This window comes from Sciurus carolinensis, chromosome 5, assembly GCF_902686445.1.
Source record: "Sciurus carolinensis chromosome 5, mSciCar1.2, whole genome shotgun sequence".
Classification (NCBI taxonomy): Eukaryota; Metazoa; Chordata; class Mammalia; order Rodentia; family Sciuridae; genus Sciurus; species Sciurus carolinensis.
In genome coordinates, this window is record NC_062217.1 from 128,379,251 (window position 1) to 128,404,503 (window position 25,253).

The window sequence follows — 25,253 nt, forward strand, 5'->3', positions numbered from 1 at the left end:
AAAAGGTTTCTAAAATGCCAATTTCTAAATTCTAAAATTCAATCCTATTTCAAAGAGATTAATACATTACACAGGCCATATTCTTTTGTAAATTAATAGAAACAACCATGTCACTTTGAAATCGTAATCAAAATGTATTATAAAACTCCCTCATAGAGGCAGAGTAGGGGATCTGAGTGAAGGTTGCAGCTTGCAACACACATTCCTGACATGAAGGGGGTACCCTCTGCAGAGCGCACCCTGCAGTAACATGGGCTCACGGGAGACAGCACTTGGGTCCTTAGAAGAAGCTTGAAATCCAGATTTATGCATGAGTCTCCTGAATTTTAAGCATTAACTCTATTGATAGAGGTGAACTAAATATATCCATGAGCTATTAAAAAAAAAGTTGTTTCAACATTTGCTACAATTTTAATCAGGAAAATCCTGCTCATAGTCAACATGTGTTGATGTGAGTCACTGTTCAAGCAAATGTATTTCAAATATTTTAGAAATAAAGGTGGTTGATGTATACCTTGCTCTGAGCATCAATGTTTGCATTAAATGAAAGCAGTTTTTCTGCCATTGATGTGCTCCTACAAAAGACAGCCCAGTGGAGAGCAGTAGCGCCATTTTTGTTCTGAATGTTTGGATCAGCACCATTTTCTAAAAGAATCGTGGCACATTCCTCTTGCTTGTGTTCTATAGCCTGTTGGTTTTGTACCAAGAAATAGATTGTAAATTTCAGGAATAAAGGAAAACATTCCACAGTTTTCACTACTTGGTTATATTTAAATGACGTGAATCAATTTTTATTCTAAGCATTTCATGCAAATTCATTCCCTGCACAAATCCTGGGCTACATCTACCTTCATCAGGGGTGTGTTGCCATCACTGTCACAAAGCTGAAGGTTGCAGTTCATTTTTATTAGAAATGTCACCACTTCTGGCTGGCCATAGGCACAGGCATAATGGAGAGGGGTTCTGGGAAAGGAAGAGGATTTGTTAGGAGTTCATAGAGCACCCTCTCAAAATGTGTAAGTATTCGTGCATTTGTAAACCTTAAATTGGATGCAGTTGCTCTATTTTCTTCTGAAGAAAGAAGAATATTTACTAGCTATTATCGCTTACAAAATTAATGAATGAGCAGCCTATTCTATTGAGGGTTTTTGGTGTTGCTGTTGTTGTTATTGCTCGGGAACCCAGGGGTACTCAGCCACTGAGTTAACTCAACCACTGAGTCATATCCTGAGCCCTTTTTATTTTTTTTATTTTGAGGCAGGGTCTCACTAAGTCACCCACATTGACATCAAACTTGCAATCCTCCTGCCTCAGCCTTTCAAGTCACTGGGATGACAGGCATGTACCACTACACCTGGCCCCAATGACTTTCAATTTTTGTTTTGTTTTTATGATGCTGGAGAATGGAACCAAAGATCTGGAGCCTGCTAGGTAAGGACTCTACCCCTGAACCACATTCCCAGCCCAGGACAGCCCATTTGCATGGCCTTTGAATTTAGCTAATTCACCTTGGGTTTGAATACTACTTCAAGTTCTCCTTTGTACTTATTAACAAAGAATGTGGATATTGGACTAGATTGGAAGAATCTTCCAATTGGAAGAAATATTTTTCTCATATTACACTTTTCTACAATGTATATAACTTGCTTTTTTAAAAACATTTTTTTAGTTGTCAATGGACCTTTATTTTATTTACTTATATGCGGGTGCTGAGAATGGAACCCAGTGCCTCCCACATGCTAGGCAAGTGCTCCACCACTGAGCCACAACCCCAGTGCCCATAACTTGCTTTTTAAAATGTGTACAGTAACAATACATCACAGTATGTACTTAATTTTGTGAGTTAAATTGCTCTTAAACCGTCAATCAGTCGCTCTATAGAGAGATTATAAGCAGCTGAAGTTTTGCAGCTCATGAAGAGGGTCTGTGTGCTAGACAGCTCCAAGGTCTGCAGGTCCCAGCTGCCAGGCATGCGTGGGATATGAAAGCCATGCATCTGATGAAAGGAGAGCTGGTCTCCCTTCTGCTCTGTCCCCCTGGGCACAGCCTGGATGGCTCAGGCTTCTGCCTCATCAGGCTCGTTTTCCCGGGTTGGTCCCTTGTCCCCGGGGTCCCTGCCCTCCCCACCTCTATTACCTGTCCTTCTTGTCTGTATCATTCACATAACTTCCATGATAGAGCAGAAGTCTCATTTGGTCTAAATTTCCATTTTTTGCAGCCTTGTGAATTTTTCCTATAGGGTTGTATCCCAAGACCGTAGTCCCAAGGCTGAAGTCAAGAAAATCCATCAAGGCTGCGTACATCACCGCGTGTAAGAGGCCCCCTCACTGCCTTTGCTCCCATGGGGCTTGTCTCTGTTTCCCGAACCCATTCTGGAGAGTATAGGTTAGTCCCCGGTTTGGGAACAGGGCAGTTGGGCGGTTAGGTAACTGCCAAAGGTGGAATAGTCGTTGCCAAGCAACAATGATAAACACGAGTGCTCGTGCAGCACCCAAGCGCTCGGGCAGGACCTGATGTGCCCGGACGGGAGTGACCCAGCTCCCGGGAGGTCTGCACTTTACGCTCCAACCAGCGCCGAGTTCCGCTGCCCAGTATAGGTGGAGGTGCAGGACGTGCAGGCCTGGGGGCGGCACTGAGAGGGGAGTGGAGACGGGCGCCCCCAGGTCCCTGTAGATAGGGAGCTCCTCCTTGGCTTCGCGAAGCCCGGCATGCGGCACCAGAGCTAGAGCTGGATGAAGCCTAAACCTCCTGGTGCCTGTCCACATAGTATGGAGTGGTACAAGGAGAGGAGCTTCCTGAGCTCCTGGAAAGCCAATCAGGCTGCTTCCAAGCTCAGCACCCCGCAGTCGTGGCTGGTCACCTGGTGTCCCTAGCCCCAGGACCCTGCCATCTCCAGGGCCCTGTCTGCCACATCCGATAGGGTAGAGGATTGGGCCAGCTCTTTGGGGATAGCTGAGCGAGAGCAATCTGGGCTGGACAGAAACCAGGCTAGAGAGTTTCCATCCATGCTGCACCCCGTGTGGCAGGCCAGAGTCCCCTACTGTAACAGGGCTGCACCCCACAGGACAAGAAAGAGGCTCTGTTGGCTCACCTGTCCCTCTGCCCCAGGGGATACCCACTTCCAGAAGGGGTGCATTCTCCAAGCTACAGCTGCCTACCTTCTCCAGGGGATAAGGCACTGGGAGGAGGCTTGATGGGAAGGCTCAGGATCTGACTTTGGCAAGGGCAGCTGCCCCACAGACTTCCAGATATCTGAGGGCCCAAGCCCCAGGGTTTAAAGTAGACTGCAACTTCAAGGTGCTGAATGCCTAGTTTCCAAGAAAGTTCCCTTAAAATGGTTTCATAAATCTCCCTATCCCTCTCTTTCTTCTCCTTCCACATCCCCCTGGGTCCCAGCAGGTCTCCAGGGGAGTTAAGCACATGCAGTAACAGAGACTGTTTTCATGAGTTCAGAGACAGTGGAAATGTACCATCAGGTACAAACTTTTGAGGAAAAACCAGTTCACTTTCTCCTTACATCTGTGCCTACTAACTTAATCATTAGTCTTGGTTAAGAAAAACTGGTTCCCATGGAGAAAAGATGTTAAGAGACCATGATAGGAACTTCCAAGAAATACGGGGTAAACAGAAAGGAACAAATTTAAGCTTTATCAGGATATGTGAAAGTTCTGAGATATAAACCAAAGGAATGCATAATCTTTTCAATGAAATAGTATCATAAAATTTCCCAAATCTGAAGAATGACATGAAAAAATCAAATACAGGAGGCTATGGGACCCCAAATAAACAAAATTGCAACAGACCCACAACAAGGCACATTTTTTATGAAAATGCCTAACATATAGAACAAGGATAGAATTTTAAAGGCTGCCAGAGAAAACAATAGGTCACATTTAGAGGGAAATGAATCCAGATGTCAGCTAATTTCTCAATCCAGACCCTCAAAGCTAGAAGGTCCTGGACTAAGATATACCAACCTCTGAAAGAAAATGGATGCCAACCAAGAATACTATAACAAGCAAAATTAAACTTTAGAAGGACAATGAAATAAAAACCTTCCATGATAAAAGTTAAAAGAGTTCACATCTAGAAAGTCTGCATGACAAAACATTCTCAATAAAATAGTTCATGAAGAAATGAAAGATAAAAATGAGAACCAGCAAAGGGATGAACTACACTAGAAGAATAGTTAATCAAAGGAGAAACTAATTCAAAGTAAAAACCAGAAATAAATCAATTACAAGAAATAAAAATCATTTCTCAATAATAGAATTGAATGTCAGCAAATACAAGAAGATAGAGACACTACCTTGTATTCTATCAGATCATAATGGATTGAAGTTAGAAATAAATGAAAGAGTAAAAAACAGAAACTACTCCAACACCTGGAGATTAAACAATATGCTGTTATATGATGAATGGATAACAGAAGAAATTAGGAAGGAAATTAAAAAATTCTTAGAGGTAAACGAGAACAAAGAAACATCATATCAAAATCTCTGGGACACTATGAAAACAGTACTTAGAGGAAGATTTATTTCATGGAGCGCATTTAATAAAAGAAGTAAAACTCAAAAAATAAATGACCTGACACTACAGCTCAAAGCCCTAGAAAAAGAAAAACAGACCAACACCAAAAGTAGTAGAAGACAGGAAATAGTCAAACTCAGAGCTGAAATCAATGAAATTGAAACAAAAGAAACAATACAAAAAATTGACGAAATAAATAGTTGGTTCTTCGAAAAAATAAACAAAATTGATAAACCTTTAGCCACACTAACAAAGAGAAGATGAGAGAAAACCCAAATCACTAAAATTCGGAATGAACAAGGAAATACCACAACAGACACGACTGAAATACAAAACATAATTAGAAGCTATTTTGAAAATCTATTCTCCAACAAAATAGAAAATTTCGAAGACATCAACAGGTTTCTAGAGACATATGAATTGCCTAAACTGAACGAGGAGGACATACACTATTTAAATAGACCAATTTCAAGTAATGAAATAGAAGAAGTCATCAAAAGCCTTCCAACAAAGAAAAGTCCGGGACCAGATGGGTTCTCAGCCGAGTTCTACAAAACCTTTAAAGAAGAGCTCATTCCAATACTTCTCAAAGTATTCCATAAAATAGAAGAGGAGGGAACCCTCCCAAACTCATTCTATGAAGCCAATATTACCCTGATAGCTAAACCAGAGAGAGACACATCGAGGAAAGAAAATTTCAGACCAATATCCTTAATGAACATCGACGCCAAAATTCTCAACAAAATTTTTGCAAATCGCATACAAAAACATATTAAAAAGATAGTGCACCATGATCAAGTGGGTTTCATCCCAGGGATGCAAGGTTGGTTCAACATCAGGAAATCAATAAATGTCATTCACCATATCAATAGACTTAAAGTCAACAATCACATGATTATTTCGATAGATGCAGAAAAAGCATTTGATAAAATACAGCACCCCTTTATGCTCAAAACACTAGAAAAAATAGGGATAGTGGGAACATTCCTTAACATTGTAAAGGCCATCTATGCTAAGCCCAAGGCTAATATCATTCTAAATGGTGAAAAACTGAAAGCATTCGCCCTAACAACTGGAACAAGGCAGGGATGCCCTCTTTCACCACTTCTATTCAATATCGTCCTTGAAACTCTAGCCAGAGCAATTAGACAAACCAAAGAAATTAAAGGGATACGAATAGGAAAAGAAGAACTCAAACTATCCCTATTTGCTGATGATATGATTGTATACTTAGAGGAACCAGGAAATTCCACCAGAAAACTGTTAGACCTCATAAGTGAATTCAGTAAAGTAGCGGGATATAAGATCAATGCACATAAATCTAAGGCATTTCTATACATAAGCGATGAATCTTCAGAAAGAGAAATTAGGAAAACTACCCCATTCACAATAGCATAGAAAAAAATAAAATACTTGGGAATCAATCTCACAAAAGAGGTGAAAGACCTCTACAATGAGAACTACAGAACACTAAAGAAAGAAATTAAAGAAAAACTTAGAAGATGGAAAGATCTCCCATGTTCTTGGATAGGAAGAATTAATATTGTCAAAATGGCCATACTACCAAAAGTGCTATACAGATTCAATGCAATTCCAATTAAAATCCCAATGATGTACCTTACAGAAATAGAGCAAGCAATTATGAAATTCATCTGGAAGAATAAAAAACCCAGAATATCTAAAGCAATCCTTGGCAGAAAGAGTGAAGCAGGGGGTATCGCAATACCAGATCTTCAACTCTACTACAAAGCAATAGTAACAAAAACGGCATGGTATTGGTACCAAAATAGAAAGGTGGATCAATGGTACAGAATAGAGGACACGGACACAAACCCAAATAAATACAATTTTCTCATACTAGACAAAGGTTCCAACAATATGCAATGGAGAAAAGATAGCCTCTTCAACAAATGGTGCTGGGAGAATTGGAAATCCATATGCAACAGAATGAAACTAAACCCATATCTCTCACCATGCACGAAACTAAACTCAAAATGGATTAAGGACCTCAGAATCAGACCAGAGACCTTGCATCTTATAGACCAAAAAGTAGGTCCAGAGCTTCAACATGTCGGCTTAGGACCAGACTTCCTCAACAGGACCCCCATAGCACAAGAAATAAAAGCAAGAATCAATAATTGTGATAGATTCAAACTAAAAAGCTTTCTCTCAGCAAAGGAAACTATCAGCAATGCGAAGAAAGAGCCTACAGAGTGGGAGAAAATCTTTGCCAATCATACTTCAGATAGAGCACTAATCTCCAGAATCTATAAAGAACTCAAAAAACTCTACACCAAGAATGCAAGTAATCCAATCGACAAATGGGCTAAGGAAATGAATAGACACTTCACAGAAGATCTACAAGCAATCAACAAACATATGGAAAAATGTTCAACATCTCTAGTAATAAGAGAAATGCAAATCAAAACTACCCTAAGATTCCATCTCACCCCAATTAGAATGGCGATTATCAAGAACACAAGCAACAACAGGTGTTGGCGAGGATGTGGGGAGAAAGGTACACTCATACATTGCTGGTGGGGCTGCAAATTAGTGCAGCCACTCTGGAAAGCAGTGTGGAGACTCCTTAGAAAACTTGGAATGGAACCACCATTTGACCCAGCTATCCCACTCCTTGGCCTATACCCAAAGGACTTAAAATCAGCATATTACAGAGATACAGCCACATCAATGTTCATAGCTGCTCAGTTCACAATAGCCAGATTGTGGAACCAACCTAGATGTCCTTCAATTGATGAATGGATAAAGAAACTGTGGTATATATATACAATGGAATACTATTCCACCATAAAGAGTGATAAAATTATGGCATTTGCAGGCAAATGGATGAAACTGGAGAATATTATGCCAAGTGAGATAAGCCAATCTCAAAAAACCAAAGGAAGAATGATATCACTAATAAGTGGATGATGACACATAATGGGGGGTTATGTGTTAGGGTTAGAGTTAGGTTTAGGGAGGGGGGCAAGAATGGAGGAAGGAAGGACTGTATAGAGGGAAAAGAGGGGTGGGAGGGGTGGGGGGAAGGGAAAAAATAACAGAATGAATCAAACATTACCCTATATAAATTTATGATTACACAAATGGTATGCCTTTACGCCATGTACAAATAGAGAAGCAACATGTATCCCATTTGTGTACAATAATAAAAAAAATTAAAAAATAAAATAATAGAATTGAATGTAAATGGCCTAAACTCATCAATCAAAAGACAAAGACTGGTAGATTGGATTAAAAAATGAGACCCAACAATATGCTGTCTCCAAGAGACTCACTACACAGACACATGCACAGACTGAAGGTAAAATAATGGGAAAAAAAACATATCATTCACATGGATCTTGTAAAATAACCTAACATTACATCTCAAAGCCCTAGAAAAAGAACAAATCAACACCGAAAGCAGCAGAAGAAAGGAAAAAATAAAAATTGGAACTAAAATCAACAAATCTGAAACAAAAAAATTCAATGAAACAAAAAGTTGGTTCTTTGAAAAAAATAAAATTGATAAACCCTTTGCCAGACTAATGAAGAGAAAGAAAATACTCAAGTGATTAAAATACATGAAGACAAAGGAAATATCAAAACAGGCACTACTGAAATACAGAAGATAATTAGAAAGTATGTTGAAAATTCATACTTCACTAAAACAGAAAATCTTGAAGAAATTGACAAATTTCTAGAGACGTATGACCTACCCAAACTAAATCAGGAGGACAGACACAATTTAAACAGATCAGTTACACACAATGAAATAGAAAATGCCATCGAAAGCGTACCAATCAAGAAAAGCCCAGGGTCAGATGGATTCTCAGCCAAGTTCTACCTGACCTTCAAAAAAGAACCAACACCAATCTTCCTCAAATTATTCCATGAAATAGAAAAGGAGGGAACCCTTCCAAACTCATTCTATGAGGCTAATCTCACCCTGATACCAAAACCAGACAAAGACACATGAAGGAAAGAAAACTTCAGACCAATATCCCTCAAAAACATAGATGCAAAAATTCTCAATAAAATTCTGACTAATCACATACAGAAAATCTTAAAACGTGTACTGTGATGAAGTGGGGTTCATCACAATGATGCAAGGTTGGTTCAACATACAGAAATCAATAAACGTAATTCATCATATCAATTGATTTAACTTCAAGAATTACGTGATTATCTCAATTGATGCAGAAAAAGCATTTGACAAATGTACATCCAATTCATGTTCAAAACACTAGAATAACGAGGGATAGTGGAAACATATCTCAACATTGTAAAAGCTACCTATGCTAAGCCCAAGGTCAACATCATTCTAAATGGAGAAAAACTGACAGCATTCCCTCTGGAAACTGGAACAAGACAAGGATGCCTTCTTTCACCATTTTTATTCAACATGGTCCTGGAAACCATAGCCAGAACAATTAGAATAAATAAATTAAGGGGATATGAAGAGGAAAAGAAGAACTCAAACTATCCCTATTTGCTGATGACATGATTTCATATTTAGAAGACCCAAAAACTCTACCAGAAAACATCTAGAAATCATAAACAAATTCAGCAAAGTAGCAGCATACAAAATTAACACACAAAAGTAAATTGCATTCCTATACATCAGTGGTAAATCAACTGAAATAAAAATTAGGAAAACTATTCCATTCACCATATCCTCTAAAAAATAAATAAACATTTGTGAATCAACAGAAAAAAAAAAAGGTGAAAGACCTCTACAACAAACACTACAGAATGCTAAAGAAAAAAATTGAAGAAGATCTTAGAAGATGGAAAAACTTCCCATGTTCTTGGATATGCAAAATTAATATTGTCAAAATGGTCATATTACCAAAAGTACTATCCAGACTTCATATAATTCCTTTTAAAATTCCAACGATGTTTTTCACAGAAATAGAAAAAGCAGTCATGAAATTCATTTGTAAAAATATGAGATCCAGAATAGCCAAAGCAATCCTTAGAAAAGCAAAGCAGGAGACATCACACTACCAGATCTTAAATTATACTACAGAGCAGTAGTAACAAAAACAGCATGGTGTTGGCACCAAAACATACATGAAGATCAATGGTACAGAATATAAGACACAGAGCCAAACCCATATAAATACAGTTATCTCATAATAGACAAAGGTGCCATAAACATACATTGGAGAAAAGATAACCTCTTCAAAAATGGTGCTTGGAAAACTGGAAATCCATATGTAGCAAAATGAAATTAAACCACTGTTTCTCACCTGCACAAAATTCAAAGTGGATTGAGGACTCTGGCACTAGACCAGAGACCCTGAATCTACTAGAAGAAAAGTAGGCCCAAATCTCCATCATGTCAGTTTAGGAACTAACTTCTTCAACAAGACCCCTAAAGCACAAGAAGTAAAATCAAGAATCAAGAAATGGGGTGATATCAAACTAAAAGGCTTCTTCACAGCAATGGAAACAATAATGTGAAGAGAGAGCCTACAGGATGGGAGAAAATGTTTGCCACTGCACCTCAGATAGAGTATTAATCTCTAGGAAATATAAAGAACTAAAATTAACACCAAAGAAACAAATAATCAATCAATAATGGGCAAAGAAACTGAACAGATACTTCATAGAAGAAATATAATCAACAAATATATGAAAAAGTGTTCAATATCCCTAGCAATTAGAGAAATGTAAATTAAAAGTAAACTGAGATTTTCTCTCACTCCAGTCAGAATGGCAATGATCAAGAATACAAGCAACAATAAGTGTTGGTGAGGATGTGAGGAAAAAGGTACACTCATACATTACTGGTGGGACTGCAAATTGGTGCAACCACTCTGTAAAGCAGTATGAAAATTCCTCAGAAAACTTGGAATGGACCCACAATTTGACCCAGATATCCACTCCTCAGTTTATACCCAAAGGACTTAAAATAAGCAAACCATAGTGATATGGCTATATCAATGCTTATGGCCGCTCAATTCACAATAGCTAATTTATGAAACCAACCAAGGTGCCCTTCAAAAATGAATAAATAAAGAAAATGTGATATAAATACACAATGGAGTATAACTCAACCATAAAGAATGAAATTACAACATTTACAGATAAATGGAAGGAACTGGAGAATATCATGCTAAGTGAAATAAGCCAATCCCAAAAAACCAAAGGCCAAATGTTCTCTCTGATATGAGGATGCTAACACACAATGAGAGGATTGGGGGGAAGAATCAAAGTACTTTGGATTAGTCAAGGGTAATGAAGGGAACAGGAAAGACAGTGGAATGAATTGGACATAACTTTCTTATGTTCATATATGAATGCATGACCAGTGTTAACTCCACATCATGTAGAATCACAAGAATGGGAAGTTATAGTTCATATATGTATGATATGTCAAAATACATTGTGAATCCAGAATAGCCAAAGCAATCCTGGGCAGGAAGAGTGATGCAGAAGGTATCACAATACCAGACCTTAAATTCTACTATAGAGCAATAGTAACAAAAACAGCATGGTATTGGCACCAAAATAGACAGGTAGACCAATGGTACAGAGTAGAGGACACAGAGACGAACCCACATAAGTACAGTTATCTCACACTATACAAAGGTGCCAAAAACATATAATGGAGACAAGATAGCCTCTTCAACAAATGGTGCTGGCAAAACTGGAAATCCATATGCAATAAAATGAAATTAAACCCCTATCTCTCACCCTGCACAAAACTCAACTCAAAATGGATCAAGGATCTAGAAATTAGAACTGAGACCCTTCACCAAAGAAAAGAAAAAGTAGGCCCAAATCTTCATCATGTTGGCTTAGGACCAGACTTCCTTAACAAGACCCCCAGAGCACAAGAAATCAAAGCAAGAATCAATAAATGGGACGGATTCAAACTAAAAAGCTTTTTCTCAGCTTTTTAGGAAACAATCAATAATGTGAAAAGAGAGTCTACAGAGTGGGAGAATATCTTTTCCACACACACTTCAGAGCACTAATCTCCAAAATTTATAAAGAACTTGAAAAACTTTACACCAAAAATACAAAGAACCCAATCAATAAATGAGCTATGGAACTGGGCAGATGCTTCACAGAAGACACGCAGGTGATCAACAAATATATGAAAATGTGCTCATCATCTCTAGGAATTAGAGAAATGCAAATTAAAACCACCCTAAGATTTCATCTAACTCCAATTAGAATGGCTATTATCAAGAACACAAGCAATGATAAGTGTTGGCGTGGATGTGGGGAAAAGGCATGTTCATACATTGCTGGTGGAGTTGCAAATTAGTTCAGCCACTCTGGAAAGCAGTATGGAGATTCCTCAAAAACCTTGGAATGGTTTCACCATTTGACCCAGCTCTCCCACTCCTCGGTTTATACCCAAAGGACTCAAAATCAGCATACTACAGTGAAGCAGCCACATCAATGTTCATAGCTGCTCAATTCACAGTTGCTAGACTGTGGAACCAAACTAGATGCCCTTCAATTGATGAATGGATAAAGAAGCTGTGGTATATATACACAATGGAATAATAGCCATAAAGAAGAATAAAATTATGGAATTTGCTCATAAATGGATGAATTGGAGAATATCATGCTAAGTGAAATAAGCCAAGCCCAAAAAACCAAGACCGAATGTTTTCTTTGATATTTGGATGATGACACGTAATGTGGGGGATATGGCAGAAGAGCTTTGGAAATGGGATGGAAGGGGGTGCGGGAAGGAAAGATAGTAGACTGAGACAGACAGTATTACCCTCTGTATATGTATGATTACATGAATGATGTGAATCTACATTGTGTACAACCAAAGAAATGAAAAGTACCCCATTTGTGTACAATGAGTCAAAATGCAGTCTGTGAAAATAAAATTAAAAAAGAAGATTTACAAGCAATCAACAGATGTGAAAAAAATGTTCAACATATCTAGTAAAAACAGAAATGCAAATCAAAACTGCCCTAAGATGTCATTTCACTCCAATTAGAATGGCTAAGCAATGATACAAGCAACAAGAATACAAGCAACAATAGATGCTGGCGAGGATGTGGTGGAAAAGGCACACTCATACATTGCCATAAAGAAGAATAAAATTATGGCATTTGTAGGTAAATGGATGGAATTGGCAAATATCCTGCTAAGTGAAGTAAGCCAATCCCAAAGAACCAAAGGTCAAATGATTTCTCTGGTAGTGGATGATGCTACATAACTGAGAGGGGAGAGGGAGTAAGGGAAGAATGGAGGAAGGATGGATTTTGTAGAGGGAAAAGAGGAGTGGGGAGTGGGTAGGGGGAAGGAAAGAGAATGAGACAAACATCATTCCCCTATGTACATGTATGATTACACAGATGGTGTGACTCTACTTGGTGTACAACCAGAGAAATCAAAGTTGAACCCCATTTGTGTACAATTAATCCAAAAATAAAAACAATAAAAAATTTTAAAAAGGAAAAAAATACATTTTGATATATATATATAATTTTATATAAATAAAATTTATATAATTTTATATAAATTATATATATATAATTTTTTTAAAAATTTAAAAAGAAAGTAAAACCAAGAAAACAAAAGAAAAGAAAAGCTGGTCTGGAGTTACCTGAATATGCACATGGACTCAGTAAAAAAGCAGGAGTTTCCATCCTCATTTCAGATAAAGTGGACTTCAAGTCAAAGTCAGAAGGGATAAAGAAGGACATTTCCTACTGCTTAAGGGAACCATAAACCAGGAAGACATAATGGTCATAAATATGCCCCAAACAACGGCACATCCATGTATGTCAAACAAATTCCTCTCAATTCCAGGAACCAAATAGGCCACAACACGATAATTCTGGGTTACTTTAACACCACTGTCAGAATGCATGAGAAAATACTTTCTCCTCCAGAGTCCTATCAATAGAGTATGTTAGCTAACTTTGGATTCTTACCAATGGAGACAGTGAAAACAGTGTTTCATCTGCAGTTTTAACTTACATTTCTCATTTTTAATGAAAGAAGTTAACTATCTTGTTGTTTATCTTATTTCCTTTTTCTATATTTCAAAAGGGTTATGTTTTTGTCAATTTACATGTTAGGAAGGGTAGTTCTTTGTGATATGAGCTGTAAATATCTCCCTTAGTTGTCTTTTTTAAAAAGCTTGTTTATGATGCTTCTTTCCATTAAAAAATTGATTTTTATGTAACAAAAGTACCAGTGAGGTTTTTCAAGATGGCGGACTAGAGGGCGGCTGCATTTCATGTTGTTCCAGGACGCAGGATTCAAAAGAGGAGATAGTGAGAGACTTGGGATCAACTCAAAGCCACCGGGTGAGTCTCTCCCATTGGGGAGGCGTCCCGGATGGGGCGGTAGCCCCGGAAAGCAGGGAACTTTGTGAAGTAGAGTCACCCGGCAAGACGCCCCTCCCCCCACTGGAGAAGTAAAGACGGACCACTGGGAACATCGTAGAGGTGGCTGCTCAGCACAGTGCTTGGACTCAGAGCAACCACTGGGGCTCCGGGCAGCTGCCTGAGGAGGAGCTGCGTGGCGAGCTGTTTGGACTCAGAGCGATCGCTTCTGAACACCGGGGGGGTTGCCTGGAGGAAGAGGAGAAGCATGGCGGGTCGCTTGGTCTAGGAGTGACTGCATCAGAGCTACAGGTTGCCAGAGGAGGAGGCGAGTGGTGAGTTGTTTGGACTCAAAGCGACCGCTCCTGAACACCAGTGGCCTGCCTGGAGGAGGAGCGCGGTGGGTTGCTTGGTCTCGGAGCGACCACTCCTGAACACCCGGGGGGCTACCCCGAGGAGGAGGAGGAACAGGGCGGGTCACTTGGACTCGGAGTGACTGCCTAGGGCTACAGGCGGTTGGCGGGAGGAGGAGACACGAAGTGAGTTGCTTGGACTCCTAGTGACTGCGATGGTACACCGGGCAGCTGTCTGGAGGAAGAGGTGTGTGGCGGGTCTCTGGGTCTCAGAGCTATTGTATGGGGCTCCAGGTGGCGGCTCAGAGGAGGGGCTGCATAGCCAGGAGATTAGGTGCAGAGCAGGACCTAGGCGGCTTCTTGGTGGAAGAGCCGCACAGAGACATGGTTAGGGGCGGAGCAAAGTTTCCAGGACTGTGGGCAGATTCTCTGAGGAGAGGCAGCCTAAGGAGACTTGTCTGCGAAGGGTGAGGCTCCCAGGCCCAGGAGGTAGGTCCGGGCCCCTGGGAACATTGCAGAGGAAGGCAGTCCAGCCCAGGTGGTAGTTGTAGATTGAGGGGAACCTCTAGGAGGGCAACTGACCAGCGAGACCTCCCCACCAGGTGAATCTTCCCTGCCAGGTGAGGTTTTCCCACAAGGACGGTAAAACCAGAGACACAGGCACAAACAGGCCTTGCCTCAGCCCACAGTCTAGTTCTCCTTTGGATGACCATTGGTCAACAAGTGGAGGCACCTCTGCCCACTAGCAGGGAATATACCCCACCTGAGGGTCACCACCCCTAGAGAGGTAGTTTCCTTGTGGAGCACCACATTATCAACTTCCTCCAAGACTTCAAGCTACTGAAGGATAAGAGGGGATATACTAGCAATCTTCAGGGACATTATAAGTCAATAGAGGAAATATGTAATATCTTAATAACCCGCTGATTCATGAACAATATGAGAAAACAAGGGAAGAAAATGCCCCAAACAAATCTAGATGTTACATCAATAAAATCCAATGACAGCATGGCAGAAGAAATGACAGAAAGGGAGTTCAGAATGTACATAATTAAAATGATCAGGGAAGCAAACGATGAGATGAAAGAGCAAATGCAGGCATTGAATGATGAGATGAAAGAGCAAATGCATACATTGAATGATTGCACCAATCGACAGTTAAAAGAGCAAATACAGGAAGCAAAAGATCATTTCAATAAAGAGTTAGAGATATTGAAAAAAAAACAAACAGAAATCCTTGAAATGAAGGAAACAATAAACCAAATTAAAAACTCCATAGAAAGCAGAGCCAATAGGATAGAACACAAGGAAGACAGACCTCAGATATGGAAGACAAAATATTTAAACTTGAAAACAAAGTTGAACAAACAGAGAAGATGGTAAGAAATCATGAACAGAATCTCCAAGAACTATGGGATATCATGAAAAGGCCAAATTTGAGAATTATTGGAATTGAGAAAGGCTTAGAGAAACAAACCAAAGGAATGAACAATCTATTCAATGAAATAATATCAGAAAATTTCCCAAATCTGAAGAATGAAATGGAAAATCAAGTTCAAGAGGCTTATAGGACTCCAAATACACAAAATTACAACAGACCCACACCAAGGCACCTTATAATGAAATACCTAACATACAAAATAAAGACAGAATTTTAAAGGCTGTGAGAGAAAAGAACCAAATTACATTTAGGGGGAAACCAATACGGATATCAGTAGATTTTTCAACCCAGACCCTAAAAGCTAGAAGTGCCTGGAACAACATTTTTCAAGCCCTGAAAGAAAATGGATGCCAACCAAGAATCTTATACCCAGCAAAACTTACCTTCAAATTTGACGATGAAATAAAATCATTCCATGATAAACAAAAGCTAAAAGAATTTACAAAAAGAAAGCCAGCATTACAGAACATTCTCAGCTAAATATTCCATGAGGAAGGGATAAAAAACAAAGAAGCAAATCAGCAAAGGGAGGAATTATCCTAAAAGAACTGTCAAATAAAGGAGGAACCAAGTTGTGTCAAAAAAATAAATAAATAAATAAAATTTTAAAAATGAACCAAATGACCGGGAATACAAATCATATCTCAATAATAACCCTGAATGTTAATGGCCCGAATTCATCAATCAAAAGACATAGACTGGCAGATTGGATTAAAAAGAAAGATCCAACAATATGTTGCCTGCAAGAGACTCACCTCATAGAAAAAGATACCCATAGACTAAAGGTGAAAGGATGGGGAAAATCATACCATGCACATGGACTCAGATAATGTGAACTTCAAGCCAAAGTTAGTCAGAAGGGATAAAGAAGGAATTTCATACTGCTTAAGAGAAGCATAAATCAGCAAGATATAACAATCATAAACATCTATGCCCCAAACAGTGGCTCATCCATGTATGTCAAACAAATCCTTCTCAATTTTAGAAACCAAATAGACCATAACACAATAATACTAGGTGATTTTAACACGCCTCTCTCACCACTGGACAGATCTTCCAAACAAAAATTGAACAAAGAAACCATAGATCTCAATAACACAATCAAAAATTTAGACTTAACAGACATTTATAGAATATACCATCCAACCAAGAGCGAATACACTTTCTTCTCAGCAGCACATGGATCCTTCTCTAAAATAGACCATATATTATGCCACAAAGCTAATGTTAGCAAATACAAGAAGATAGAGACACTACCTTGTATTCTATCAGATCATAATGGATTGAAGTTAGAAATAAATGAAAGAGTAAAAACAGAAACTACTCCAACACCTGGAGATTAAACAATATGCTGTTATATGATGAATGGATAACAGAAGATATTAGGAAGGAAATTAAAAAATTCTTAGAGGTAAATGAGAACAAAGAAACATCATATCAAAATCTCTGGGACACTATGAAAGCAGTACTTAGAGGAAAATTTATTTCATGGAGCACATTTAATAAAAGAAGTAAAACTCAACAAATAAATGACCTAACACTACAGCTCAAAGCCCTAGAAAAAGAAGAACAGACCAATACTAAAATGAGTAGAAGACAGGAAATAGTTAAACTCAGAGCTGAAATCAACGAAATTGAAACAAGAAACAATACAAAAAATTGACAAAATAAATAGTTGGTTCTTTGAAAAAATAAAATTGATAAACCTTTAGCCACACTAACAAAGAGAAGACGAGAGAAAACCCAAATCACTAAAATTCGGAATGAACAAGGAAATATCACAACAGGCACGACTGAAATATTAAACATAATTAGAAGCTATTTTGAAAATCTATTCTCCAACAAAATAGAAAATTTCGAAGACATCAACAGGTTTTTAGAGACATATGAATTGCCTAACTGAACGAGGAGGACATACACAATTTAAATAGACCAATTTCAAGTAATGAAATAGAAGAAGTCATCAAAAGCCTACCAACAAAGAAAAGTCCAGGACCAGATGGGTTCTCAGCCGAGTTCTACAAAACCTTTAAAGAAGAGCTCATTCCAATACTTCTCAAAGTATTCCATAAAATAGAAGAGGAGGGAACCCTCCCAAACTCATTCTATGAAGCCAATATTACCCTGATACCTAAACCAGACAGAGACACATGGAGGAAAGAAAATTTCAGACCAATATCCTTAATGAACATCAACGCAAAAATTCTCAACAAAATTTTAGCAAATCACATACAAAAACATATTAAAAAGACAGTGCACCAAAAAAAAAAAAAAAAAAGAACACACAAAAAAAATAATAAAATTTTAAAAAAAAGACAGTGCACCATGATCAAGTGGGTTTCATCCCAGGGATGCAAGGTTCAACATCAGGAAATCAATAAATGTAATTCACCATATCAACAGACTTAAAGTCAAGAATCACATGATTATTTCAATAGATGCAGAAAATGCATTTGATAAAATACAGCACCCCTTCATGCTCAAAACACTAGAAAAAATAGGAATAGTGGGAACATTCCTTAACATTGTAAAGGTCATCTATGCTAAGCCCAAGGCTAATATCATTCTAAATGGTGAAAAACTGAAAGCATTCGCCCTAACAACTGGAACAAGGCAGGGATGCCCTCTTTCACCACTTCTATTCAATATCGTCCTTGAAACTCTAGCCAGAGCAATTAGACAGACCAAAGAAATTAAAGGGATACGAATAGGAAAAGAAGATAAGAAGAACTCAAACTATCCCTATTTGCTGATGATATGATTATATACTTAGAGGAACCAGGAAATTCCACCAGAAAACTGTTAGACCTCATAAGTGAATTCAGTAAAGTAGCGGGATATAAGATCAATGCACATAAATCTCATGCATTTTTATACATAAGTGATGAATCTTCAGAAAGAGAAATTAGGAAAACTACCCCATTCACAATAGCATAGAAAAAAATAAAATACTTGGGAATCAATCTCACAAAAGAGGTGAAAGACCTCTACAATGAGAACTACAGAACACTAAAGAAAGAAATTAAAGAAAAACTTAGAAGATGGAAAGATCTCCCATGTTCTTGGATAGGAAGAATTAATATTGTCAAAATGGCCATACTATCAAAAGTGCTATACAGATTCAATGCAATTCCAATTAAAATCCCAATGATGTACCTTACAGAAATAGAGCAAGCAATTATGAAATTCATCTGGAAGAATAAAAAACCCAGAATATCTAAAGCAATCCTTGGCAGAAAGAGTGAAGCAGGGGGTATCGCAATACCAGATCTTCAACTCTACTACAAAGCAATAGTAACAAAAACGGCATGGTATTGGTACCAAAATAGAAAGGTGGATCAATGGTACAGAATAGAGGACACGGACACAAACCCAAATAAATACAATTTTCTCATACTAGACAAAGGGGCCAACAATATGCAATGGAGAAAAGATAGCCTCTTCAACAAATGGTGCTGGGAGAATTGGAAATCCATATGCAACAGAATGAAACTAAACCCATATCTCTCACCATGCACGAAACTAAACTCAAAATGGATTAAGGACCTCAGAATCAGACCAGAGACCTTGCATCTTATAGACCAAAAAGTAGGTCCAGAGCTTCAACATGTCGGCTTAGGACCAGACTTCCTCAACAGGACCCCCATAGCACAAGAAATAAAAGCAAGAATCAATAATTGTGATAGATTCAAACTAAAAAGCTTTCTCTCAGCAAAGGAAACTATCAGCAATGCGAAGAAAGAGCCTACAGAGTGGGAGAAAATCTTTGCCAATCATACTTCAGATAGAGCACTAATCTCCAGAATCTATAAAGAACTCAAAAAACTCTACACCAAGAATGCAAGTAATCCAATCGACAAATGGGCTAAGGAAATGAATAGACACTTCACAGAAGATCTACAAGCAATCAACAAACATATGGAAAAATGTTCAACATCTCTAGTAATAAGAGAAATGCAAATCAAAACTACCCTAAGATTCCATCTCACCCCAATTAGAATGGCGATTATCAAGAATACAAGCAACAACAGGTGTTGGCGAGGATGTGGGGAGAAAGGTACACTCATACATTGCTGGTGGGGCTGCAAATTACTGCAGCCACTCTGGAAAGCAGTGTGGAGACTCCTTAGTAAACTTGGAATGGAACCACCATTTGACCCAGCTATCCCACTCCTTGGCCTATACCCAAAGGACTTAAAATCAGCATATTACAGAGATACAGCCACATCAATGTTCATAGCTGCTCAGTTCACAATAGCCAGATTGTGGAACCAACCTAGATGTCCTTCAATTGATGAATGGATAAAGAAACTGTGGTATATATATACAATGGAATACTATTCCACCATAAAGAGTGATAAAATTATGGCATTTGCAGGCAAATGGATGAAATTGGAGAACATCATGCTAAGTGAGATAAGCCAATCTCAAAAAACCAAAGGATGAATGATCTCGCTAATAAGTGGATGATGACACATAATGGGGGGTTATGTGTTAGGGTTAGAGTTAGGTTTAGGGAGGGGGGCAAGAATGGAGGAAGGAAGGACTGTATAGAGGGAAAAGAGGGGTGGGAGGGGTGGGGGGGAAGGGAAAAAATAACAGAATGAATCAAACAACATTACCCTATATAAATTTATGATTACACAAATGGTATGCCTTTACGCCATGTACAAACAGAGAAACAACATGTATCCCATTTGCTTACAATTTAAAAAAAAAGAATTTAAAGGGCCAAGGGGTGTAGCTCAATGATAGAGCACCCCTTGATTCAATTCCCAATACCACACACACACACACACACACACACACACACACAAACACACATTACCCCCTAATGTTGGTTTAATGGAGAATAGAAAAATGCAATAAAAAGCAATATTAATAGTAGAGATGAAAAAAAACAGTACCAGTGAAATAATTTATGACTTGGTGATTTTGAGTCATGAATTATTAGATAGTTCTTGCTAACTCCAGATTTGTAAAGAAAAAAATTTCAAATTTTCTTCTTATTATTTAATGGTTGTATTATTTAAAAAATATCTTTGGTACATATGGAATTTATCATGGTATATGAGGTAAGGCAGGGATATTACTTTACTTATCCCTATAACATTTATAGACTACTTCTTTTTCCCATTGATTGGAGATGATGTTCTCTTTATACATTCAATTTCTATATGTATCTGAGTGTACTTACATCTGGGCATTCTGTTTTGCTAATAGACTAGTATGATACTCTTAAATTATTTAGGCTTTTAAAAATGCTGTAATGTGTTTTAGTGCTCATCCCACTGCTGTGTGGTTTTTTTTTTTTTTTTCACTAAATTTAGCATCAGGGGATATAGCTTAAAATTGTTAAGTTTTCATTGAGATTTTGTTAAATGTACAAATTAATTTACATGATAATATGTGTAGATTTCTATTTGTAGAAAGGCTATTCTTTTTGCCTCAGTGGTATTTTATTTATTTTTAATCTCACATTTTTATTGACAAACATATTAATATACTTTTTCTTACTGTTAAATACCAAATCCTTTCTTCCATTAAATCTTCTGAAAGATAGTTTGAATATATGTAAACTACTAATTTTTGCATGTTGACTTTGTACTTGGTAATCTAATTGAGCTATCTTACTGTTCGTAGTAACTGTTAATAAAATATCTTGAATCTAAAAAAAAAAAAAGAAAGAAAGAAATCAGCAGGTAAGAAATGACTTTTATCATTGTAATTGAACCCAACAGCTATTTTGGGAAAATAGGCAACTAGGAAGAGAAGCCTTTGGAGAGAGACTTAAGGTCACTGGAGAATAGGAGAAAAGATTCAGGAACATATTTGGCCAGGAACAAGGGGCCATGACCAGGCCACTGGTCCACAATAGAAGGTCCTTTTGGTCTGTGATCAGTCCTCCTTTCAAACCCTGCCTGATGTCAGAGAGGACACTGGTCTGAAGCGCAGAAAAGCTGCCACTCTTCATGCTATGCTTTTTATCTTTTCATTTTCTTCTCTTAAAAAAAAAAAAGTCATAGCAGCACCGTCCAGTGCTGGACTGGATCCCCATATCACAAAGCACTTTCTTTCTCACACTGTAGAGCCAACGGCATTACAGTACCATTTCCCCTTCATCGACCTTAAGGGATGCCCTTTGTTTTAATGATTATAACAGACAAATGAAATTCTGTTGCCCTAACTGGAAGATGTTTTACTTTTTAACAAAATCCTTTACAAGCCGGGTGCCCTGGCGCACTCCTGCCATCCTAGCAACTCGGGAGGCTGAGGCAGGAGGATCGAGACTTCAAACCAGCCTCAGTAACATAGTGAGGCACTAAGCAACTCAGTGAGACCCTGTCTCTAAATAAAAATATAAAAAAGGGGCTGGGGATGTGGCTCAGTGGTTAAGTGTCCCTGAATTCAATCTGTGTTACTGAAAAAAAAAAAAAAACCTTTACACTGTCTCCCTTCAAGGCAGTCACCTCACTCTAAAAGGAGGGTGGGAGCTTGGAGGAGCTGCTGGCAAAGGCGGAGCAGGATGAGGCAGAGAAGATGCAGTCCATCACGATGCACAAGGAGCTGGAGCTGGCTTTTGACATAGGCAAACTCCTGGCTTTGGACCGGAACCCCACACACAATGTGCTGTGGCAGGTGGGACCCACGCTGGAGGCCCAGCCGCAGGCCTTGGCATGGGACAATTTGCAACTGCTCATCAATCAGTTGAGGCAGCTGCCCACAGACCCAGAGCGCAGGGAACAGGTGCTGGTGGCCCGGTGCCCAAGCCCGCCACGTGCCTGCCAGGTGAGTCACCTGAGCCACAGCCTCAACCACTTACACACCGGTAGCAGACTGCGTGCCTTTAGGGCATCAGTCCTGAGAAGAAAACCAATCCAGTGTGGGACTGGGAGAGCGGCCAGTGGCGGCGGTGCCTGGGGTTGACACCAAGGAATGGCTGATTGAGGTTCCTGGTGGTACCTACCTGCTTGACCAGTTCACCAAGCAGATTCAGGCCCAAAGGAACGCGTGGCCAAGAACGAGCTGAACCAGCGGCACCATCTGGCCCTGCACTTAAGATGCAGCTGCCCAGCACAGCCAGCAGCACCCTACCTGACACCAGGTAAGGAGGAGCTGGACAGCATCCCATGCAGGTGGCCACCATCTCCTCCACCTCTGTGGGACGCTTCCAGGAGCGGCACCCCAAGGAGAAGAGGAAGTTTCAGCCCCTTCTGGGGGGGCTTTGCAGTGGAGAAAAAGAACCAGTTGGAGCTACTTCAAGTCATGAACAGCAGGAAGCCTCAGCTGGATGTGATGAAGGCCACCAACAATCAGGTGAGAGAAGAGGACCAAGAGTAGGCGGACGAACCCGAAGGGCAAGAGGAAAGGGAACCCGCAGGGTCCTGGCAGAAAAGCAGCCCACTCAGCCAGAAAGGGAAGAGGAAAGGACGTTTGGGAGGCAAGATGCTTTCCGGGCTACCTGCTTGGGTCAAGAGGAAAGGAAGAAAGCACCAAGGACAAAGAGCGGGGAAGGAACACTCCACCCTTGGACCTGTTCTATAAAGAAAGAACTGCATGCTAAATATGAAATTTTAGGTACTGTTGCAGGGGAGTTGCAGAAAGAGGGGACCACTATCTTCACTGAGCTCGAGGATGAAGCGGCAGAACTGTCCTCCCCTCAAGAGAGTGTGCGAGTGTTCAGCTGTACAAATTAATGCTTTTCCCATAAAAGAGACTTTAGCTAGTGGTCAAGGGTATATTTGAGGACACAAGAATTTGGAGACTAATTTGGTCATTTTACCTTTGGCTTATGCAGTGAAGGAGAGTTGGTTATATTTCAGAGTCTTCCAGTAGATTAATTTATATATTTCATTATTTGTTATTTTTTTAACAAGCTTTTATGCTCATCAGATCTGGAAGGGTAAAGATGATATTTTCCTAAGCTGACGTAACAAAACTGTTGTAAAATTTATTTAATAAAGATGTGTCTGTTATCTGAAAAAAATAATAGGTTAGTTAGTGTCATAGTTGACTTTTTTTTTTTTTTTAGTCAAATGGTTCTCAGAGGATTTTTAGAGAAAATAGGGAACTGTCAGAAATAGATCAGTGAAATTTAGAATTAAGGATGACAGTTTTGCAATACAAACTTTTGAAAAAGAATAACACTTACTATTTTCAAATAAGGAAGCATGCAGACAAGGTATTTTAAATAGGATAACCTATTATTCTGTCTTATAATTTTTTTCTCGATTATAGACTTCCACTACAGAAAATCTTACATTTGTCTTGAAACTCCACAGCAAACTGATCAAAAGCTTTGTCAGCCCCCTGGATCTATCCCATAATAGAAACAAAGTGTGGATGTGCTAATATCGCTTGATTTCAGACACGTTTGGCATCAATAAACAGTGCTACCTCCCAGATACCAGCAGAGCCTGGTCTCAAACCTTGGCAGCCCAGTGCAGTTGGAGGACCCCCAAGGAGGCTCAGTCTCGCCTCTCACACTGAGACATGTTCTATGTGAGTCCAGGACACCCCGATTTCTGCAATAGGAGGGGGATCTGGATGAGGGCCAAATGCCGAGACAGGTCCTCTGGTTCGCCCATGGGTATCCTCATTTCAGCCCACTCACAGTGGTGCAGAGAGGTCAGCACACAGGCTTGAGCAGATGAACGCAATGCATGAGTGTTATTTTTTAAAAGTTGCTTCAAGAAGGCACAAAAGTCATTGAATGTGTTGAGGCGAGTCCTTGGGATAGCAACAACCTCTACCTGCGGCTGGCTCTTTCCACCTCCGGCATGCAATGTTCTCCTCAGGCTGCACCACAGCTTGCTTGTCCTTACATAGGAATCACCAGGCCTCCATGCTTTAATAGATTTAACACAGAATTAGACTAAGTCAATAACAAATGCAAGCTCGCCTTCCATTTCTTCTCCCACCAAATAATTTTAGAAGGGTAATTTTTTTGTCTTCCTTCTGTGTTTAGGAAAAGTGGAGATGTTACTGCCACAGGTGCTGCTATCATCACCTGGAGGTTTCCTTCCAGGGTGCCGCTGCCCCTGGCACTGCTGCCCCAGGCGCCCAGTGGTCTTTTCTCCAGGCTCGGCCACTGTCCACACTGCTATTGCTGCAGCTGCAGCCGCCGCCACCACCACTGTGGACACCCCTGCCGCCCTCCTCACCCCCACCCTCCAGGTCACCTAGAGGTCTTCTCTCTGCAGCCACAGCCACCACTGATGACACTGACACCGCTGACCGCCCCCCCACCTGCTGCCAGCACCACAGACAACTTCAGCTGCTGCTGACCTACTGCCTGCTGCCACCAAACCCCTGCTACTACTGCTTCCACCACCACCCAGAGGACCGCTGCCAGGGAGACTCCAAGTTTGGTTGCACGGGACCACATTCATCTTGAAACACAGGCCAGGGACTGGCGGTTGGGGTGCCAGCGGATTTGCTGCCACCACCATCTTGGGACACAGCTGCCCCTCTCTGGGGACATGGCCAGGACCTGGAGGTTCAGTGTCAGGGTGCCTGCAGCTTTGGTTACACCTGGGGTTTTCCTCCTGGGAGTTCTGGTGGCCTCCAGCTGGTTGCTATTTCTCAGGATTGCTCATGCCTGGTGG

General features: G+C 39.8%; 1 protein-coding gene and 1 pseudogene across 1 annotated transcript in view; one reads left to right on the forward strand and one right to left on the reverse strand.

The window, feature by feature from the left end:
- The window catches only part of LOC124985735 (ankyrin repeat domain-containing protein 20B-like), a 95,345-nt gene extending 93,042 nt beyond the window's left edge, over positions 1-2,303 (reverse strand). The window contains exons 1-3 of the mRNA XM_047554366.1: positions 2,137-2,303; positions 849-963; positions 515-688 (exon numbers count right to left, since the gene is read on the reverse strand). Of these exons, the coding sequence (XP_047410322.1) occupies positions 515-688; positions 849-963; positions 2,137-2,303 (456 nt within the window). The remainder of the gene's footprint in view (positions 1-514; positions 689-848; positions 964-2,136) is intronic.
- Positions 2,304-3,593: 1,290 nt separating this feature from the next.
- Positions 3,594-25,042, forward strand: LOC124985736 (ribosome biogenesis regulatory protein homolog; annotated as a pseudogene).
- The last annotated feature ends 211 nt before the right edge of the window (positions 25,043-25,253 follow it).